This window comes from Mirounga angustirostris, unplaced genomic scaffold, assembly GCF_029215605.1.
Source record: "Mirounga angustirostris isolate CCGP_5_RB_7025 unplaced genomic scaffold, mMirAng1.0.hap1 SCAF_6, whole genome shotgun sequence".
In the NCBI taxonomy this organism is placed as follows: Eukaryota; Metazoa; Chordata; class Mammalia; order Carnivora; family Phocidae; genus Mirounga; species Mirounga angustirostris.
The window spans coordinates 66940950-66960486 of record NW_026991714.1 but is presented as its reverse complement, the minus strand read 5'-3'; the positions used below and the strand labels follow the sequence as shown (position 1 = coordinate 66960486).

The following is a 19537-nucleotide window of genomic DNA, read 5'->3' as shown; positions in this document are numbered from 1 at the left end:
TTTCCTTATGAGGCAAGCTGATCTCTTTTTTAGGAAGGGTAGCCTAACTCCAAGGAAAAAATGCTTTCGTTGGGAAAGACTTCCTCCCCTCTGCTCCCCCAGCTCTCCCAGCAGAGTGTTTGGTCTGGGTTCTGGGAAAGTGCATTACGAACCAAACAACACAGGGCAATGCAGTCAGGTCGAATACGTCTCGGGAGCTTTCAGAGCGTGCCTCCCAGGCTCGGGTAGCAGGAGCCCGCCCCACGAAGCAGGCCTGCTGCTTCTGCATCGCATGACTCTTCTGAAGTTTTCACAGTGGCTCCTGAACCTTGATGTTTTGAAGGGGGTGGAGTGTTTTCTACCCCAGCAGGAGCTGACCCTGTGCAAGAGCTCTCCCTGAAAACGTGAAGGCCAGACAGAAATCTGCCCCCAGGGCTGAGAATTGCAGCTTCTCAGGACAGACGGAAACAAAGACGGGCACCTGCCCAGGGACAGGGGTTTCAGGATGCAGATGGCCAGAGGTCCCATCGCACTGCCTCCATCCTCCCAAGCCACGTCCTTGGGGAGAAGATACTCCCAGATGGCAGGTGCCCGTGTCATGCACGGCTCTGGGGTGCGGGCTCATTTGTCTAATAGAGACGGTGTCCCCTGGGGTCTCTGCCAGCCTGAAGATTGTGCACAGTAAAAAGGGATTCAGGGGAAGGAAGGCACATTGGCGGAGCACCTGCTTTGAGCCGGGCATGGTTACCCCCAGTTTACGAGGCCACAAATGTGCAGGGTGGTTTGGTAGCTCGCGGGAAAGCGGTAGCACTGGGATTTCAACTGCCGGAAACAGTAGAAGCTCCCTTTTTGTAAACCCCAAGATGTTCCAGTTCTTAAAGTCAGGGTGGTCAGAGTTTCTCTTGGGGGGGTGTACCACGGAATGGGGGTTCTCCGGGAAAGCCACACCGGATCCTCAAACGGTGATACCCAGATGGATCACGGTGCTTCCCCAAACCCACAAGGGGTCTGCGTGTCACTTGGCGTGTGGTGGGGCTGGAAGATAGTGTGTCGCCCCCGCCAGGGGACCCAGCGATCGGGTCAGCCCTCCCGTGCACCCCCAGCTTCCGGGAACCAGGCTGCCTGTCTTGCTGAGTAAAGAACCAGAGCCCAGTTGGGTTGCCGCAGTTGAGGGGCAGCATGCAGGCTCGGGGGGCCCGTGACCGTGGCCACCCTGGCTCCTAACAGAGTGTCCCTGCGGCGACGGCTCTGCGCACCCCTGACTTGTGCCCTGCTCCTGCCCGAGCCTTGCTCTTCGCGTCTCTCTTCCCTGGGCCGCTTGCAGACCTGTCCCTTCCACACTTTGTAATCACACGGGACTTTAACAGCCGTGAGTGCCGGCCCCGCCCCGCCGCCTGAGGAAAACACCTTCCCGGAGTCTCGCCGTAGATTACGGTCGTGCTTGTCCTTTCCTTTCTATAAAGGGAATCAGGCCACGTGTGCTCTCTTGCGTCTGGCTCTCCGGCTTGGCACCGTCTCATAGTGTGGGGTGCTATCGTGAAGACCCCGTGATCCGGAATGGGTGGCGTTGGGTCATTTCTAGTTTGGGGGGCTGCACAGATAGAGCTGCTGTTTATGGCTTTTAGCAAATGTGCACACGTTCAGGGCAGGTCTATACCTGGGGTAATTGCTGAGTCACAGACTTCGTCAAGGTCCAGTTCTAGTAGATTCTGCCCGTTTTCCAGAGATTGTAGGAAATTCTCCTGCAAGGTTTTGATTTATCCTAGTTTCTCTCTAGGAGCTAGCTCCCTTACAGTTGTGGTGGTGCCGTCCACGTCGCCGTGCCACCTTAGAGGGAAACAGAGAGAGTTTAGGGCGGCAAAGGACATCCTCCCTGCCTTCGAGAGGCACACAGTTCCATTGTGCAGAGAAATCTTCCCCGCGTAACCAAGCGTGGGGAGTAAGGTGGGAGGGTGTCCATCCAGTTTGGGAACCTGCCTCCCCCATCTGCGGGCTCTTCGGGCTTGGACACACTGCTTAGCCTTCATTTCCTCATCTGTAAAATGGGCCTATTACAATAATTAGGTGAGCTGAATGGCACAGAGTGCTCCGAGCAGAGCCCGGAGGAAGCCCTCCCCAACACTGCCTGTCACCTGCCCAGATCGCAAGCCCCCAGCAGCGAGAAGGCCTGGGGGGGAGGGGGGCACACACCTGTCCCCTGTATCAGTGGGGTGGGGACAGCAAGGGACTTTCGATCTCTGAGGTGCTGCGGGAAGGGCAGGGAGCCTGTGATTTCTGGACGCCCGTGGACCAGGATTTCAAGGACCAGCCCCCCGGTGGCCCGGTTTAGGGGGGCGGCTGCGGCAGGAGCCAACCTCAGGGCCTCGGCAAGGCCCCAGCAGGTCCTTCAGCAAAGAGGACTTGGACAGCTTCTACGAACGTGATAGGTGGGTCTACACAGACAGAAAGGGGGTTCGTGGTTGCCTAGGGCTGGGCCGCCATAGGGACATCAAGGGGCTGAGACCTACGGAGTTTCTCTTTGTGGTAATGGAAATGTTCTAAAATGGTAGTTCTGGCCGCACGTAGCTGCGAATGCATTAAAAATCACCAGATCCTACACTTGAGGCAGGTGGATTGTACATCATGTGAATTCCATCTCCTAAAACTGTTTTAAAATTACAGCTGAGACGTATGGCCGTGTTCGGGCCTTGTAACACTCCCCCTGTGACACCCCCTGAACCTCCCTGCTGGTTCCCGATGTGCATGGGGACAAGTCCCTCCAGAGACAGTAAGGGGCAGAGCCTCCGGAGCCCAGCTCTCCTGGGGGATGGAGGAGCTCAGGAGGGTGGAGAGAAGCTTCCAGCGTTGAAGGCCCCTCAGAGAAACGCAAGGCCGTGGAAGTGCAGCCCCCACACCCGGGGCTTATGGAGAAGCTGCCCTGAGTCCATATATTTCTAATTTGAAGAATGAATTTCATAGCTCAGTAGAATTACAGATGAATCTTGTCTTTTTTTTTCTTGGTTTCCGGTTCTTCTATGTGCTTATATTCTTTTTCTAGGTTAGAAGTACCTGAGGTCTGGGGTGCTCAGTCAGTTAAGGGTCCGACTATTGATCTCAGCTTGGGTCTTGGTCTCAGGGTCATGAGTTCGAGCCCCACACTGGGCTCCGTGCTGGGCGTGGTGCTTACTTTAAAAAAAAAGTATATGACGTCAGGGGCCAGGTGGGAGAGCAGGTGGGGATTCAGCGTCTCCTCGCTCTTGCAGGAATCATGTGGCTGGAAATTCTCCTCACCTCTGTGCTGGGTTTTGTCATCTACTGGTTTGTTTCCCGGGACAAGGAGGAAACGTTGCCTCTTGAAGATGGGTGGTGGGGGCCTGGGGCGAGGCCCGCAGCTGCAGAGGACGAGAGCATCCGCCCTTTCAAGGTCGAGACTTCCGAGGAGGAGATCGAGGTAAGGCACCTTTTGCAGGGGGCTGAGCAGAGGGGAGGGCAGCAAGGCCCCTTCAATGGTTCCCATGAGGCTGCGGCTGGGACAGACCTGGGGAGCGGGTTTCCCTCTGCTTTTCTCCCACTGGGCAGGTGCAGAGCCTGACCCCTGCCCACCGTCCCCTCTGCTCCTTCCTCCTCTGTCTCCTCCTTCCCCTGCCCAAGGCCCAGCAGGGCCCAGGTGAGAGGGGCGTGCCAGCTGGCCCCGGGCACCTGCATCGAAGGTCACAGAAAGCAGCTTCCTCCTCCTTTGCGCCCCCATGAAACCCTGGGAGTGAGCTTGCAAGAGAAAGCCAGCAGGTTCTCATCAGGGCCCCGGGCGGAGGTCCTAAGTGAGAAGCAAGCCATGGTGACATCAAATGCTCGGGTACAGAGAAGCTGCCGCAGGGTCAGCATTAATTATGCGCCTGCTGTGTGCCAGGTGCTTGTGGTCACGTTCAGTCCCTGCAGTGACCCTGTAGGGTGAGGACTGGCGTTCCTTCTACAGGTGCAGAAATTGAAGCTCAGAGAGGTAAAGCAATTTACCCCAGGTGACTGAGATAATAAGCAGGATTCAAACTCGAGTCCATCCAACTCCAGAGCTTGTGCCCCTCCCCATGCTGGAGTTAGGGGGCCGTGCCCAGTGGGGTGGGATCCTGGGCCAGGAGGGTGAATGGGACCCGGGACATCCCCACCCATTCCTGCTCTCGGGCTATGCATATCGGAGCACCTGCTGTATGCAGGTGCGGTGCTGGGTGCCCGGTGGAGAGAGAGGCCCTTCCCGCCGTTCCCTCATAGTCCCGTAGTCGAGAGAAGGACTGGGCAGGGAGGAAAGGTAACTGAGGGATCAGTGAGGTAGGATGCTGTAAGACGTGCCAATAAAAAGTGAGCTTTCAAGAAGCAGAAAGCGGGCTGCACCCAAGAGAAAGCAGGCGGACGTCCTTGGGTAGGGCTGCCGCCGCCTCACTGTTCAGGGCGGAGGCTGGGCCCTGAGGATAACGCCTTCCATGGCTTCTCAGACTCAGTCTCAAACATCTGAACCCTGGGCTCCTGGAGTGCTCGGGAGGACGCTGACTGAGAAGGTAACACTTGGGAGGCCCCAGGAGCGGACGCGGACATCCTAGCCCAATGCTCGGCCGGTCGGCTTGCGCCTTCTCTCCTGGTCTGTGTCTTGATCCCAACGGAGGTACCGTGGTTCCCTCAGTGCTGAGGCTCGGAGTCTGCTGACCACAGCCCATGGGACATGTCTGTCCTGCCACCTGTTTATACAGCCCCCATGCTAGGAAGAGCTTTTCCATCTTTAAACGGCTGAAAACAATCCAAAAAGAGCAGTCTCGGGATGGGTGAACTGTGCATGGCACACGGATTTCAGTGTCTGTAAATAAAGTGTTACTGGCACACAGCCATGTCCGTTCGTCCGCGCCCTGCCTCCAGCTGCTTCCAGGCTCCGGGGACAGAGTGGCCCAGTGGCCGCGAGAAAAGCCTAAAATAGTTACTGTCTGGCCTCTGACAAAAGGTTTGCCGGCCACGCGTAAGCCCAGAGAACTTAAAGATGCGTGTCATTCATGGGGTTAAAAACAAAGAGAAGTAAACATGAAGTCAAAGGTGAAGAACATAGGGGCGCCTGGGGGGCTCCATCGGCTCAGGAGCTGACTCTTGGTTTCAGCTCGGGTCGTGATCTCCGGGCCCCGGGATCGAGTCCTGCATCGGGCTCTGCGCTCAGGGGGAGGCTGCTTAAGATTCTCTCTCCCTCTGCCCTCCCCGTTGCAAGTGCACACGCGCGCGCTCTCTCTCTCTAATTTTTTTAAAAGCGAAGAACATAGGCTTTGGGAACAGCCGCTGTTGTGGGAAACAAGGAGGCTCCTTCTGGGGTGAACCTGGCAGCCCAGCACGCACATCTGCAGACCAGCGGCCTCCTCACCCTCCAACAGGACGAGGCGGCTTTCCTCTGCTGTCTCGCTGTCTTGTCACTGCAGGCTTCCTCTGCGTTCTGGAAACAAACCTGCTCTGTGCTCTGCCCCACCCCCCAACCCCTCTCCCTCCCCGGGGTCCCGCATTTTGCTCCAGGACTTACACTGGAGGATCGACAGGGTCCGTTTGACCCCACCTTTGGAGGACGTGCGCTTCCATTTTGGCTTCAACTCCAAGTACCTGAGGAAAGTCCTTTCCTACTGGCGGAATGGCTTCGACTGGAGGAAGCAGGTGGAGATTCTCAACAGGTACCCTCACTTCAAGACGAAGATTGAAGGTAGGTTTGCTCAACAGCAGCTGGTGAGGGCGGTCTGTCGTGGGAGCGGCCTCCGCAGTTGCGGGGCGTGACTTAGACCCCACCTAGAATCCAAATACCGGTCCTCCAGATGTATTTGTAGGGTCACCTCGCTGGGGCAGAAAGAATGCCGAATCCCCACAAACCCAGCGGGCCCTCGAGCAAGGCAGGGAAACACAGAGGTCATTGAAAAGCCAAAGAAATGCAGAATCGGGCCCAGCGATGGAACAGCCTTGGAAAGGAGAGAGCGTGGCCTCGGGCAGCTCAACCCCGCCCGAGGTTTTGAGTCCAGGGTACCGTGTCTGCTCAGGCTGCTCGGCCCATCAGACAGAGTCCTACGAGAAATTGCCCTTTCTGTCTGCAGCCCTCCACCTCATGTGCCCCCTGGGGGGTACGTGGTCCCACAGCTTCGCCTGCAGGGAAGGCGCCTCTCAGATTGTCTGGGCAAGGTCACCCCAAGATCGTTTGGGCTGAGGGAACAGTTTCCTCAGTGGAAAAGCATTTTTCCCCAGTCTGAGAAATAATTGAGACCCGTCATGGTGTGAGGTTGAGGCATACGGTGTGAGGGTTTGGTTTATATTTGGTGTGAAATGATCACCACAGCAGGTTCTGCTAACGTCCAGTTGCTTGTACAGATCCAATACAAAGAGAGAAAACACTTTCCTCCTCATGGCGAGAACTCAGGATTTTAGCTTCCCTCCAAGCCCACAGCATGTCGGCTACGCAACACCCCCCGTGCTTACTTACCATGCACCTGGGGTTTGGACCCTCTGACCCCTTCCTCCAGTCCCCCCACCCCCCCTCTGGTAACCACACATCTGATCTCTTTTTCTGAGTTTGTTGTTTGTTGTTTTAGATCCCACACATCAGTGAGATCCTTTCTCTGTCTGGCTTATTTCACTTAGCGTAATGAAGGCGTCATATTGTCACGAGTGGTAGGACTTCCTCGTTTTTTTTATGGCTGAATAATATTCCATTGTGCACATTTATACCACAATGTCTCGATCTGTTCATCCATCCATAGACGTGTCTTGGCTACTGTAAATAATGCTTCAGTGAACATGGGGTGCAGATGTCTTTTTGAATTGTTTTCATTTTTATATATATATATTCCCCAAAATGGGAATTGCTGGACCATATGGTCGTTCTGTTTTTCATTTTTTGAGGAACCTCCATACTGTTTTCCAGAGTGGCTGCACCAGTTTGCACTCCCACCAACAGTGTAAGAGGGTTCCCTTTTCTCCACATCCTTGCTAACACTGGTATCTCTTGTGTTTTTATCTTTTTGATCATGGCCATTCTGACAGGTGTGAGGTGGGATCTCACTGTGGTTTCGATTTGCATTTGCCTGAGGATGAGTGATGTTGAGCATCCTTTCATGTGTCTGTTGGCCGTCTGGATGTCTTCTCCGGTGAAGCGTCTGTTCAGGTCCTTTGCCAATGTTTTAATTGGGTGGTGTTTCTGCTACTGAGTCGATGAGTTCTTTCTATATTTTGGAGATTAACCCCTTATCAAACGTATGGTTTGCAAATATTTTCTCCCGTTCCACAGGTTGTCTTTGCTGTGCAGAAGCTTTTTAGTTTGATGTTGTCCACTTGTTTATTTTTGCTTCAGTTGCTTGAGCTTTAGGTGTCACATGCAAGAAACCATCACCAGGACCCACGTTGGGAGAGCTGTGTCTGTGTTTCCTTCCAGGGGTTTCGTGGTTTCAGGTCTTACATTTAAGTCTTTGATCCATTTCGAGTTAATTTTTGTGAGTGGTGTGAGGTAGGGGTCCAGCTCCATTGTTTTTCATGTGAATACCTAATTATCCCGGCGCCACTGATTCAAGAGACTGTCTTCTCTCCCATTCAGTGTCCTTGTCAAAGATTGGTTAACTGTATATGCCTGGGTTTATTTCCGGGCTCTCAGTTCTGTTCCACTGGTCTGTCTGTTGGAAAAGCGTATCTTAACCCCAGAAAGATTCAGAATCATACAGAAGTGTTGGGGCTCCTGGCTGGCTTGGTCGGTGGAGTGTGCAACTCTTGATCTCCGGGTTATGGTATACAGATGACTTAAAAACAAAATCTTTAAAAATAATAATAAAATAAAAGATAAAATCTTTAAAAAGCACCTAGAATATTTAGGAAATTCAAGCTCATAGTGTTACTTTTTAAAAATCTATTTATTTTTAATTATCATAAAACATACATTACAGAAAATTCATCATTTCGACCACTGTCAGGCAAGTATAATACCCTGGTACAGGGGCATTCAGCACATTTTATCCTTATGCAACCATCCCCACCATCCATCTTCAGAACTTTTTTATTTTAAAAAGCTGAAACTCTGTCCCATTAAACAGTAATCCCCATTTCTCCCCTTTCCCTCGCCTCTGGAAGCCATCATTCTACTTTCTGTCTCTGAATTTAAATACGAATTCTGTACCTGAATACCTCATATGAGTAGAGCGTTTGTCCTTCTGCCTGGCTTGCTGCGCTCGGCACCAGGTCCTCAGAGTTCATTCGTGTTGTAGCAGCTATCAGGTTTTCCTTCCTTTTTTAAGATTTCATTTATTTATTCGAGAAAGAGAGAGAGCACAAGCCGGGGGAGCAGCAGAGGGAGAAGCAAACTCCCCGCTGAGCAAGGAGCCCGACACGGGGCTTGATCCCAGGACCCTGAGATCATGACCTGAGCTGAAGGCAGACGCTCAACTGTCTGAGCCACCCAGGCGCCCCCATTTTTGGAATTGTAAATAATCGTCATGTTTGAGGGAATTTGGCCTTTCCCAGTAACAACAAGACTTTTGCATTCTAATTTAGAGTGTGTAACTGAGTAATGGGTTTAGATCTGTGATTTTATGTGAAAATCTCCCTGAGCTTATATGCAGTGTTGGAAGATTTAGGATTTACCATAGTTATAAATCTACCAAAATTCTGAGAATTAACTTAAAGTATGTGGAAGACATATGGGTCAGACAGATCAACTAAAGTTCGTAAAAAGGAAATTGAAATTATGCTGTGTTTAAAGGAGCATCATTAAGCAAGTTTAGAAATGCAACCATCCATTAATCAGAGGCCTCTGGAGAATAACTGTCAACATTGCTTAGATTAAATAAATATATAAGGGATGCCCGGCTGGCTTAGTCGGGAGAGTCATGTGACTCTTGATCTCAGGGGTTCGTGAGTTCGAGCTCCCCTGCTGGGTGTAGAGATGACTTAAAAATAGAATCTTTAAAAAATAATAATAAAATTTGAACAATATAGAGAGAACAATATTTGTAAGTTGAACTCAGGCTTAATAGAGAGCTAGGTTTTTAAATTTGTAGCTTTAATAAGGTGAGGACTAATTTTACACATAAATCAATGGATGCTGTGTCCCTTAGGGGACTTTGATGTCTTCATCATGAGCCTCACAAGAGGGCCAGGCCACTTCATCCAAGTCAAAGTACATACAGGTCCTCATATGTCATTTCCAAAGGTTGCCTTTCGCATCGCTGGTGCCAGATGGCCTGGCCTCCTCATGGTGATTAGGTGACTCTGCTGTCCCAGCTCCTCACTGGTCCTCTAGCAGATGCTGACAGGCAGGTGTGTCATGGACCCAGGCGTTCTGCTGAGGTTGGGGACACACAGCCAGAGAACGGGGTCCCTGCCCTCACTCTGGGGTGATGCTAACCATCCCAGCACAGGGTAAGGGGTTCTGTGAGGGAGGAGGCTCTGGGAGCTTTGTGAGCCCATGCCACCCAGGAGTGTGACAGAAGGCTTCCTAGAGGAGGTGGCATCTGAGCTGAGACTTAAAGGATGAATAGGAGTTTGCCACTTATGTGGGGAGGGTGGTCCAGGAGGAGGGAACAGCACATTCAAAAACCCAGAGGCAAGCAGCACAAAGGGGCTCTTCCCTTCCTGGAGGCTGCAGGCTCGAGAAAGCCTTACCCCCTGGACATCACAGCACAAAACAGTGTAAGCGCTCCAAAGGGGGCGACTTCGGGCATCGAGTCCTCCCAGACCGCAGCCCGCTGCGACTGAACCCACGTGCGGGCCAGCGGCCTCCCCTGGCTCGTGGCCCGGCCCCGGCCCAGCACAACTCCGTGCATCTTTCCCTGGGTCCCCGGGCTGGGTGGTCCAAGAAGGCCTCCCTCCTCCCTCCGTCTGCTGCCGTCCTCGTTGGTCCCTCAGGCTCAGACTTTTCTGGAGTCCTCTCTGCCCCTACCCCAGTATTCTGGGCTCTGCATGTGATTCCCTGTCCTGTGAGGAGGCCTGGGCCTTCCTCCGGAGATCAATCTCTAGCCACAGAGTCTGGGAGCAAGCAGGCAGGGCCTCGGAGGCCTCAGGCCCAGCCCATCCCCTCCAGAGAGGACAGCATTGCTGAGTCACCGGGAGGCCGAGGTTCAGGGCCAGGGCCAGCTCGGCCCTGTACCCTTCATCTCGAGCCCCTGTCCCGGCTCAGGCCCTGGGCCCTGACATCCCCCACCGTCCCCCCCGTCACCACCCACCAGGCCCAGTGCCCAGCTCAGCTCCTGGGTTCAGAGCGGACAGCCTGGAGCACCCCACAGCACCATAGACAAACCGGGAAAACCTGGCCGGCGGGGAGGGCGGCTTGCTTCCTCCGCTGAGGGAAGCCCCCTGCAGAGTCAATGAGGAAGTATGGGTTTTAACATTTTTCTTCATTTTTAAAATTCAAGTATTTAAAATTCGAACAGTATGCAAGGACACGGTGAAAAAGCAGCCTCGGTCTCGCCCCTGCCCCCCGTGGCCACCGGTTCCCGCCCCGGGATGCTTCTGCCCTCACACACGTGCTCACACCCACGCCTCCGGGGATCGCCCATGCACTCCGGCCCACGTGTGTGCGCATGGGGCTCCCCAACTCTGGACGCAGATGCATTAGAAATCCCTCACATCGTGCAGCGTGTTCCGAAGGAGGGAAGGTTACTTCCGAAAAGAACTCTAGAACAGGAGTAAACACAGCAACATAGAGGGACATGCACAGAAGGCTCCACGATAGAATGGATGTAGGGTTCTATTTTTGTTTGAAGAAAGTTATGATGTTTTTTTTTTTTAAAGTCTGAACTGGGGGCGCCTGGGGGGCTCCCTCGGTTGAGCGTCTGTCTCTTGGTTTCAGCTCAGGTCGTGATCTTGGGGTCGTGAGATAGAGCCCCAGGTCGGGCTCCTCGCTCAGCTCAGAGTTCGCTTGAGAGTCTCTCTCCCTCTCCCTCTGCCCCTCCCTCCACTTGTGTGTGCTCTCTCTTGCTCTCTTGCTCTCTCTCAAATAAATTTTTAAAAAAAAGAAAGTCTGAACTGCCACAGTCCAGAGGAGTCTAAGGAGACAAGACAATTGAACATAATGTGGGGTCCTGGATGGGATCCTGGAACAGGGAAAGGACGTCAGGTAAAAACTCAGGACATTTGAGCTGTGTTCCGTTGTCTGTGGACACCAGTGTTATTCAGCCTTTAAGAAGAAGGAAACCCTGCCCTAGGTGACCACGTGGATGAACCTGGACATTCTGCTGAGTGAAACAAGCTGGTCATACAAGCACAAATACCGCACGATCCCACGTATGGGGGGCTCCCAGATTGTCCAGCTCGTAGAAGCAGAGAGGAGGAGGTGGGACCCGGGAAGTGGGGAAGCGGGGAGATGGGGAGACGCTCGGTAACAGGTATAGGGCCTCAGTTATGCCAGATGAGTAAGTTCTAGACACCTGACAGGCCGCATAGTGCCCACAGCCGGCGGTACTGGATGGCACACTCAGCGATTTGTAAGGAGGGACTAAATGCTCTTCCTACCATAAAATTTTAAAAATAAAAATGTTTCTAAAACTAAGGAGATCTGAATAAATGATGGACTTTAGTGGAGTTATTAACGTATCAGTACTGGTTCGTTCCTTGTAACAAATGTACCGGACTAATGTAAGCCGTTAATGACCGGGAAACTGGGTGTGGGTTCATAGGAACTTCCTGTACTATCCTCACTATTTTTCTATAAATCTGAAATTGTTCCAAGATCAGGGCGCCTGGCTGGCTCCATGGAGCGTGAGACTTTTTTTTTTTTATGTAGGCTCCACTGTGAGATCAAGACCTGAGCCAAAACCAAGAGTCAGACGCTTAACCGACTGAGCCACCCAGGTGCCCCGAAACATGCTAGTCTTGACCTTGGGGTCATGCATTCGAGCCCCACCTTGGGCATTAGGGATCCCTTAAAATAAATTGTTCCAAAATAACAAATTTATTTTTAAAAATTTGGAAAGACAACACAGTGTTCTCTCCAGATAGTGGTACTACATGTGATTTTTCCCCCTTTGATTTATCTGTTTTCCGTTTCTTACAGTAAACATATATTATTTATGTAATGAATTAATAACCCACCAGAACGTGAGCTGGTTGTGGTGCAGGGCTGCAGGTGTGACGGCAGCGCAGGCTGTTTGCCCTGAACGCCCAGGTGCTCTCCGGGCCACTTGCCTGGGAAGGGACCATCCTCGAAGGGACTCTGGGGGGCCTGGAGCCCAGTCAGCCACCCTCGGCCTGGATGTGTTCCCAGTGCCCAGCACGCAACTCAACTTTAAAAAAATGTCTCCACTTAAAGTTATGCTTTGAATTTATATCCCTTGTTGAAAAATTAGGAAGTACAGAAAACACAAAAAAAGCAAATAATTCAGGGGCACCTGGGTGGTTCAGTCGGTTAAACATCTGCCTTCGGCTCAGGTCATGATCTCAGGGTCATGGGATCGAGCCCTGCGTCGGGCTCCCTGCTCAGCAGGAAGCCTGCTTCTCCCTCTGCCCCCACCACCCCCCACTTGTGCTCTCTCTGTTTCTCTCTCAAATAAATACATAAAATCATTAAAAAAAAAAAATTCACTTGAAATTTTATTGCTCAGAGAAAACTTTTTTTTAAAGATTTTATTTATTTATTTGAGAGAAAGAGCACACATGAGAGGGGGGAGGGTCAGAGGGAGAAGCAGACTCCCTGCCAAGCAGGGAGCCTGACGTGGGGCTCGATCCCAGGACCCTGGGATCATGACCTAAGCCAAAGGCAGACGCTTAACGTCTGAGCCACCCAGATGTCCCTCAATCTTTTTTTTATTTTTTAAAGGTTTTATATTTAAGTGATCTCTACACCGAGCACGGGGCTCGAACTTACAACCCCAAGATCAGGAGTCATGTGCTCTACCGACCGAGCCGGCTGGGCGCCCCTGCCCCGGTCTTCACATTATTAGGCAGCCTTCCCCGAGGGCCACCAGGAGCCAGGACCTGCGCTGGGCTCTGGGAAGCGGGCAGTGCACGAGCAGCCCTGCCCCGGCCTGGCAGGGCTCGTGCCCTGATGTGTAGGGGCATGGTCACGGTCTGTCCATGGCAAGGCGGCTGTGCGGCTGGAGCATTGAGTAGGCACGCAGCCAGCCCAGCACCGTGGGCCCCTGAGGGCGCCGCCCCCACTGCCCGGGCTCTGGGGGGGCGGGGGGGGGTGCAGAGCCTGCCTGGACACGCGGAGGGCTGTGGCTGCAGCCTCCCCCGTTGCGGGGCCTCCCCCCTCCCTGCTAGCTGACCGTGCTCTGCCCCCCAGGGCTGGACATCCACTTCATCCACGTGAAGCCCCACCAGCCGCCATCCGGCTGCACCCCGAAGCCCTTGCTGATGGTGCACGGCTGGCCCGGCTCCTTCTACGAGTTTTATAAGATCATCCCGCTCCTGACTGACCCCAGGAACCACGGCCTGAGCGAGGAGCACATTTTTGAAGTTATCTGCCCTTCCATTCCTGGCTACGGCTTCTCAGAGGCATCCTCCAAAAAGGGTACAGGGGCTGCTGGGGGCCAGGTCTTCCCACAGGCGGGGAGCCAGCCAGGACAGCTCCCTTCGGAGCCTGGGGGGCCAGATGGCCAGCGCCCCTTCTGGGGCTCTGCCGGGTGCCGTGGGCAGGGGATGGGCAGAGCAGCCCAGAGCCCAGGCCAGCCCACGGGCAGCAGGGCCTCCAGAACCTCGTGGTGCTGGCCCGAGCCCACCATGGCCTTGCTGTGTGGCCGTCCCCTCGCTGTCCCTCTCTGCAACGCAGATGCCCAGGCTGCCTGCTGGGTGCTGGCCATGCCGCCGTGGGGCCCCCGGACTCCTTCTCCCCTCCCGTGAGCCACTGTGACCCCAGCCTGGGGCAAACGGGGTGGGGGGAGGTGAGGAATTTCCTAGGAGCCCAAGAGGACCAAGGGAGTGACCTCCCTGTGACTCTGTTCTCTCTCCCCTTCAAACCAGGCTTGAATTCAGTGGCCACGGCCAGGATCTTTTATAAGCTGATGCTACGGCTGGGCTTCCAGGAATTCTATGTTCAGGGCGGGGATTGGGGGTCCCTGATCTGCACCAACATGGCCCAGATGGTGCCCAGGTGAGGGTCCCTGTCAGGTGGGTGGGGCAGCCATCCATGCAGGGGATTCCGCCTGGGCACGCTATCTGAGACTTAGAGCGTCCTCTTGCCAGGGGCCACCCAGGCGGGGTGTCTGTGGGCCTGGAGCAGGGGAGGGAGGCCCGCCCATCACCCTGCCATGCCTGGGGTACCTTGACGTGGATTCTCTCTCTATTGGGTGTCACACAGGGTTGGGAACTCTGGGCCAGGTGCCCAGGCAGAAAGGGCCAGATAGAGGAGGGGAAAGTCAGGCAGTAGACATTTCTGGTGCACCAAGCCCCAGAAGAGCCCAGAACTTCCTAGAAACTCTGTATTTTCCTCGCCAACCCCCTCCTCCCCATCATGGGGCCACCCCAGAGGCGCAGATTCCAAGAGGGCTGGCGCTGCGCACCTCAGCCCCGTGGCCTCCTGCTCGTCTCCCCTCCCCAGCCCTGCATCAGCTTCACCTGGACCCTCTCTCCGCCCTCAGCCACGTGAAAGGCCTGCATTTGAACATGGCTTTCGTTTTAAATCCCGGCACCCTGACCCTTCTCCTGGGATGGCGTTTCCCGAGGTTTTTCGGCTACACCCAGAGGGATATAGAGCTGCTGTACCCCTTCAAGGAGAAGGTTTTCTACAGCTTGATGAGGGAGAGCGGTTATATGCACATCCAGGGCACCAAACCCGACACTGTGGGTGAGTGCGTGCTCCGGATGCTGCGGCCTTCTCTGCTGGGGCGGGAGCCACACCCCTCCCATTCAGCCAGGCGCATGGCCAGGGGGCCTTACCCACCCAGCAACACTGCTCCAGGATGAAAACCTCCTGGGAGGGCCCCGAACTCTTTCTCACCCTGCACTTCTAGGCAGAGGTCAGTCGATGCATGGCCAGCGCATTCCAAACACCTGTTCGATCTGATTCGGTGTGCCCCGGGGCCTTGACCCCTGACCCCTGCACCCTGAGCCTGAGTTGAGGAGGGAGCCTGGGGACCTGGCAGCTCCAGGACTGGGGCGGGTGGAGGGGGTCGATATTCATTTGGAACTTTTCCCCTAATTTGGACTTTTAGGTTGTTTCTTAGTTTTCACAAACCAGAGCATATAAACTAAAAACCTCACCTTTTTTTTTTTAAGTTTGTTTATTTAAGTAATCTCTATACCCAACGTGGGGCTCAAACTCAACGACCCCAGGATCAAGAGTTGCATGCTCTTCGGACCGAGCCAGCCAGGTGTCCCAAACCCCACCTTTTTAAAACCAGCATTCATACATATTTCCCATCTGGATCTCCCCAAACGCGGGAAGCTGCCCATGCAGTGGGGGCGGTGTTACCCCTTTTTCTCAGATGAGAGTTCCGAGGCCAATGGTTAAGTAGATGGGGGTGCCTGAGCACCCCAGGGTTAGGGCAGAGCTGTGCCCCGACGGGGTGCTGACCGCTCGCTGGTCCCAGGCCTGAGTCCCTCCCTCACTTCTCCCCACCCCAGGCTGCGCTCTGAACGACTCTCCCGTGGGCCTGGCTGCCTATATCCTGGAGAAGTTTTCCACCTGGACCAACCCGGAGTTCCGAGACCTGGAAGACGGAGGCCTGGATAGGTGAGACCCTACCTTCCAGCCGCCAGCCAGCATGTCCCAGCTACTGCTGGGTGCCCCTCAGGCCCTCACCCCGGTGAACCCGGCCCCAGTTCCTCCAGATGAGGAAGCGGAGGCAGAGAGAGGTCTAGTGACTCGCTCCAAGCCTCCCAGTGGAGTGGTTGGGAATAGGACACAGGGCTCGAGACTGTCTATGGTCCGTTTGCTCGATATCCCCCTCCTGGGATCAGCAGGCCCGGGGGGTGAGCGCCCCTTTATTGCCAAGAGGCGTGAGCAGCCAGGGCCCCCCGCCCACGCCCAAGCCCAGGGGAGCCTGGCATCATCACGGCCTCCTGACCGTGTGCCCTGGGGGAAGCCTGGAGGCAGCTGCAGGGTGACTCCCGGGCCTCTGGCCTGACTCAGGCGCCACCAAGGTCAGCCCTGACCCAGCTTCTCCAGGACCCCTCCCCCTCTTTGTTGCCCTGGGGGCACGCAGAGCACCAGACACCTCGCTGCAGTGGGAGAGGGGTGAGGTGGGGCTGGCTCCCACCTCTGCCACGGGGACCGTGTCTAGGTCGTGCTCTAGCCCCAGCGCCTGGAAGGAGGGAGCTCGACAAACATGCACCAGACGAATGAGCTCTGGAAGATTGTGCAAGTCCAGAGAAAAGAGGATCTGCTCCATCTACCAAGCAGGGAGGGGAAATGACCGGGAGAATCTATTTGGCCTGGGCCTTGAAGGATGAGTAGGAGTTTGCCGGTGAAAAGGGTAGAAGCAGAGAATTTAGGCAGAGAGAAGAGCAGAAGCGAAAGTGAGAGTGATAGAAACGCGAGGTGCTCTTGGAAAGGCTGACTTTGCTGAGGCTGGGGGCAGGTACGCGGGGGCCGGGCTGTGAGCCCTTGCACAAGCCCTCACCCTGGGATCTGTTCCCCGCCCCACACTGGGCAGGACCCAGGGGTGATGGGGCTCCACCAGCAGCCCCTTGGCAAAGGGGTGGCCCTGCTCCTTGCCCACCAGTACCTGGAGCCAGACACAGGGCACAGACTAGCTCAGCTCTGTATTCTAGCAAGATCCCTGCCTGCACTGGGGTGGGGAGGGTCGGTGGGGTCGTTTGCTAGCTATGATCAGAGCCCATGGGGAGATGGGAGCCCCCGGGCATCTCGCTAAAAGCTGGTTCTGACCATTCACGATTCTGATTGTGCTTCTCACTGGCTGGTTTCCATGGTCCTCCAAAGAGCAATTCAGAATCGCTTCTTCCCCGTCCTGCTGTTGCTAGACCCCAAGGAACGGCTACTTCTGAATGGGAGTATGCCTTACGAATGTATTCATCATTTTGGAGAAGCCTCTCCCCTTACAAATGCTTCGTGTTTGTGTGTGTCATGTCAGTACCCACTCCGAGTCCCCTTAGCGCCCCCCAGAGCCCCTCTGAGCCCCTCCTGCATCCCCCAGCGCCCCTCCTGCCCCCCCAGCACCCCTCCTGCGCCCCCCAGCGCCCCCCGCCCCTCGCCTGCTGGAGCTGCACTGGTTGGGACCGGGGCCAGGGTGAGGGCGTAATGTTCCTTAAACTGTGGTGCTGAGGATAAAATGGCCAACCACAACCACACGAGCAAATTCAGCACACTGGCCATTTTGGGCAAATCGGCTTCTGATGAATCAACTAAACTTACTGGCTGAGAGCTGGGGAGCCAAGTGGGAGCATTGGCAAGTTCCTCAATTCAGGCGCAGTGACATCAGCGGGGCCTGGGGGGGACGGGGGAGAGGGGACAGCCAGGGCAGAGGGGACAGTGGGGGGTGGGAGGGAGGAGGAACGACAGCCAGGCTCAGAGGGGACAGTGGGGGGTGGGAGGGAGGAGGGGGGACAGCCAGGGCTCAGAGGACAGTGGGGGGTGGGAGGGAGGAGGGGGGACAGCCAGGGCTCAGAGGGGACAGTGGGGGGTGGGAGGGAGGAGGGGGGACAGCCAGGGCTCAGAGGGGACAGTGGGGGGTGGGAGGGAGGAGGGGGGACAGCCAGGCTCAGAGGGGACAGTGGGGGGTGGGAGGGAGGAGGGGGGACAGCCAGGGCTCAGGGGACAGTGGGGGTGGGAGGGAGGAGGGGGGACAGTGGGGGGTGGGAGGGAGGAGGGGGGACAGCCAGGGCTCAGAGGGGACAGTGGGGGGTGGGAGGGAGGAGGGGGGACAGCCAGGGCTCAGAGGGGACAGTGGGGGGTGGGAGGGAGGAGGGGGGACAGCCAGGCTCAGAGGGGACAGTGGGGGGTATGGGAGGGAGGAGGGGGGACAGCCAGGGCTCAGAGGGGACAGTGGGGGGTGGGAGGGAGGAGGGGCGACAGCCAGGGCTCAGTGGGGACAGTGGGGGGTGGGAGGGAGGAGGGGCAACAGCCAGGGCTCAGTGGGGGCAGTGGGGGGTGGGAGGAGGGACAGCCAGGGCTCAGTGGGGGCAGTGGGGGGTGGGAGGGAGGAGGGGGGACAGCCAGGGCTCAGTGGGGGCAGTGGGGGGTGGGAGGGAGGAGGGGCGACAGCCAGGGCTCAGAGGGGGCAGTGGGGGGTGGGAGGGAGGAGGGGGGGAGGCAGCAGTAGAAGTAGAAATTTCTACCTCCCTACCAGGCTGCAGGGACACCTTTCCTTTGTCAAACAAGAAATAGGGAATGAGGAGAGGAGCCTCTGAGTGTGTGTGCACATTTGGATGATGGAAGTGTGCACGTGTGTGCGCCCGTGGGTTTGGATACAGACACGTGTGCACGTGTGAGCGTGCGTGTGTGGGTGCACTTGCATCTGAGAGTGTGTGTGTCCACGAGGGGCTCTGCAGAGATGCAGGGGCCACTTCCAGCGTGGACATGCTGAGTGGGAGGTGCTCGCTTGGTAACCAGACTGAGATCTGGAGTCTGGGGAGGGGTCGGACCAGAGGAAATGACTGTGCTCTGGGGAGAACTAGCAGGCCCAGCAGCAGCCCCGGGAGCAGGGAGAAGTGAGAAGCCCCTACCTGAATGGGGGGACGGGCAAGTGCGGGTCAGCAGTTGCAGTGGGGGGTGCCGAGGCATTGCGGGGGCAGGAGAGACGGGGCAGAGGGGAGGCGGGAAGGCAGGCCTGGGTAGCATGGATATCAGACTGTGGGCAGGGGAGGGCTGGAGGCTGGAGGGGCGGAAGATGGCATCAGCAGCTGGACGGGGGGGTGCCATGGAGGGCTCCAGGGGGCTCTGGACACAGGGTAGCATGAGGGAGCCCAGCCAGAGCAGGTCAGAGCCCAAGGAGCAGGTGGGGCCAGGAGAAGGTGGGGTTTCAGGGTCTACAGCCCTCGGGCCCCAACAGTGAGAACCAGATGGCTCCTTCCTCCCCATGTGTGAAGCCCCATAGCCTGGGTGGGGTCCCATGCCAAGTGGGGAGGTATCCGCAGGGCCCCGGGCCAAGCCTGCCCCGTCTCCTGCTGTCCTGATAGCTGGCGGCCCCAGGCCCGGGCGCCGTGGGACTAATGCACCAGCCTCGGCCGAGGTCTGAGCAGGAAGCCGGGCGGGCGGGGGTCCCCGGTGCTCGCAGCCTAAAAGCCGCGCCTGGCACTGAGGGGCCTTCTGGGGCTGCTTCTGCAGGAAGTTCTCCCTGGACGACCTGCTGACCAACGTCATGCTCTACTGGACGACGGGCACCATCACCTCCTCCCAGCGCTTCTACAAGGAGAACCTGGGCCAGGGCTTCATGGCCAACAAGCATGACCGGTGAGTCTGGCTGAGCCTGCACGGGCCGCCTGCCGATGGGCCCCCAGGAGCAGCCAGACCACCCACCCTTGACCCCCAGGGAGGTCCTTTGATGGCAGGACCATAGGTGCCCAGGGTGCCTGGGATGAGAGCACGGTGTCACTTTGCTCATCAAGGGAACACCGGGCCAGCCCCATGTGGCATCAGCGGTCCTGGACTTCCGGACCCTCAGGGGGCAGCGGTGGGGAAAGGGGAACACAGCTGGGGGGGCTA

At 56.1% G+C, this 19537-nt stretch overlaps 1 protein-coding gene across 9 annotated transcripts in view; it reads left to right on the top strand.

The window, feature by feature from the left end:
- Positions 1-19537, top strand: part of LOC123846334 (signal recognition particle 9 kDa protein) — a 59637-nt gene that overhangs the window by 39483 nt on the left and 617 nt on the right. For 3 of the 9 annotated variants that reach the window (XM_064594465.1, XM_064594468.1, XM_064594466.1), the window contains exons 2-8: positions 3222-3409; positions 5400-5671; positions 13220-13447; positions 13897-14026; positions 14514-14719; positions 15499-15607; positions 19160-19285. In XM_064594465.1, coding sequence (XP_064450535.1) covers positions 3222-3409; positions 5400-5671; positions 13220-13447; positions 13897-14026; positions 14514-14719; positions 15499-15607; positions 19160-19285 — 1259 coding nt within the window. Of the gene's footprint in view, positions 1-2244; positions 2406-3221; positions 3410-5399; positions 5672-13219; positions 13448-13896; positions 14027-14473; positions 14720-15498; positions 15608-19159; positions 19286-19537 lie in introns of those variants that run through there. The other 6 variants (XM_064594467.1, XM_045877638.3, XM_064594469.1 and 3 more) reach the window with 5 other exon arrangements.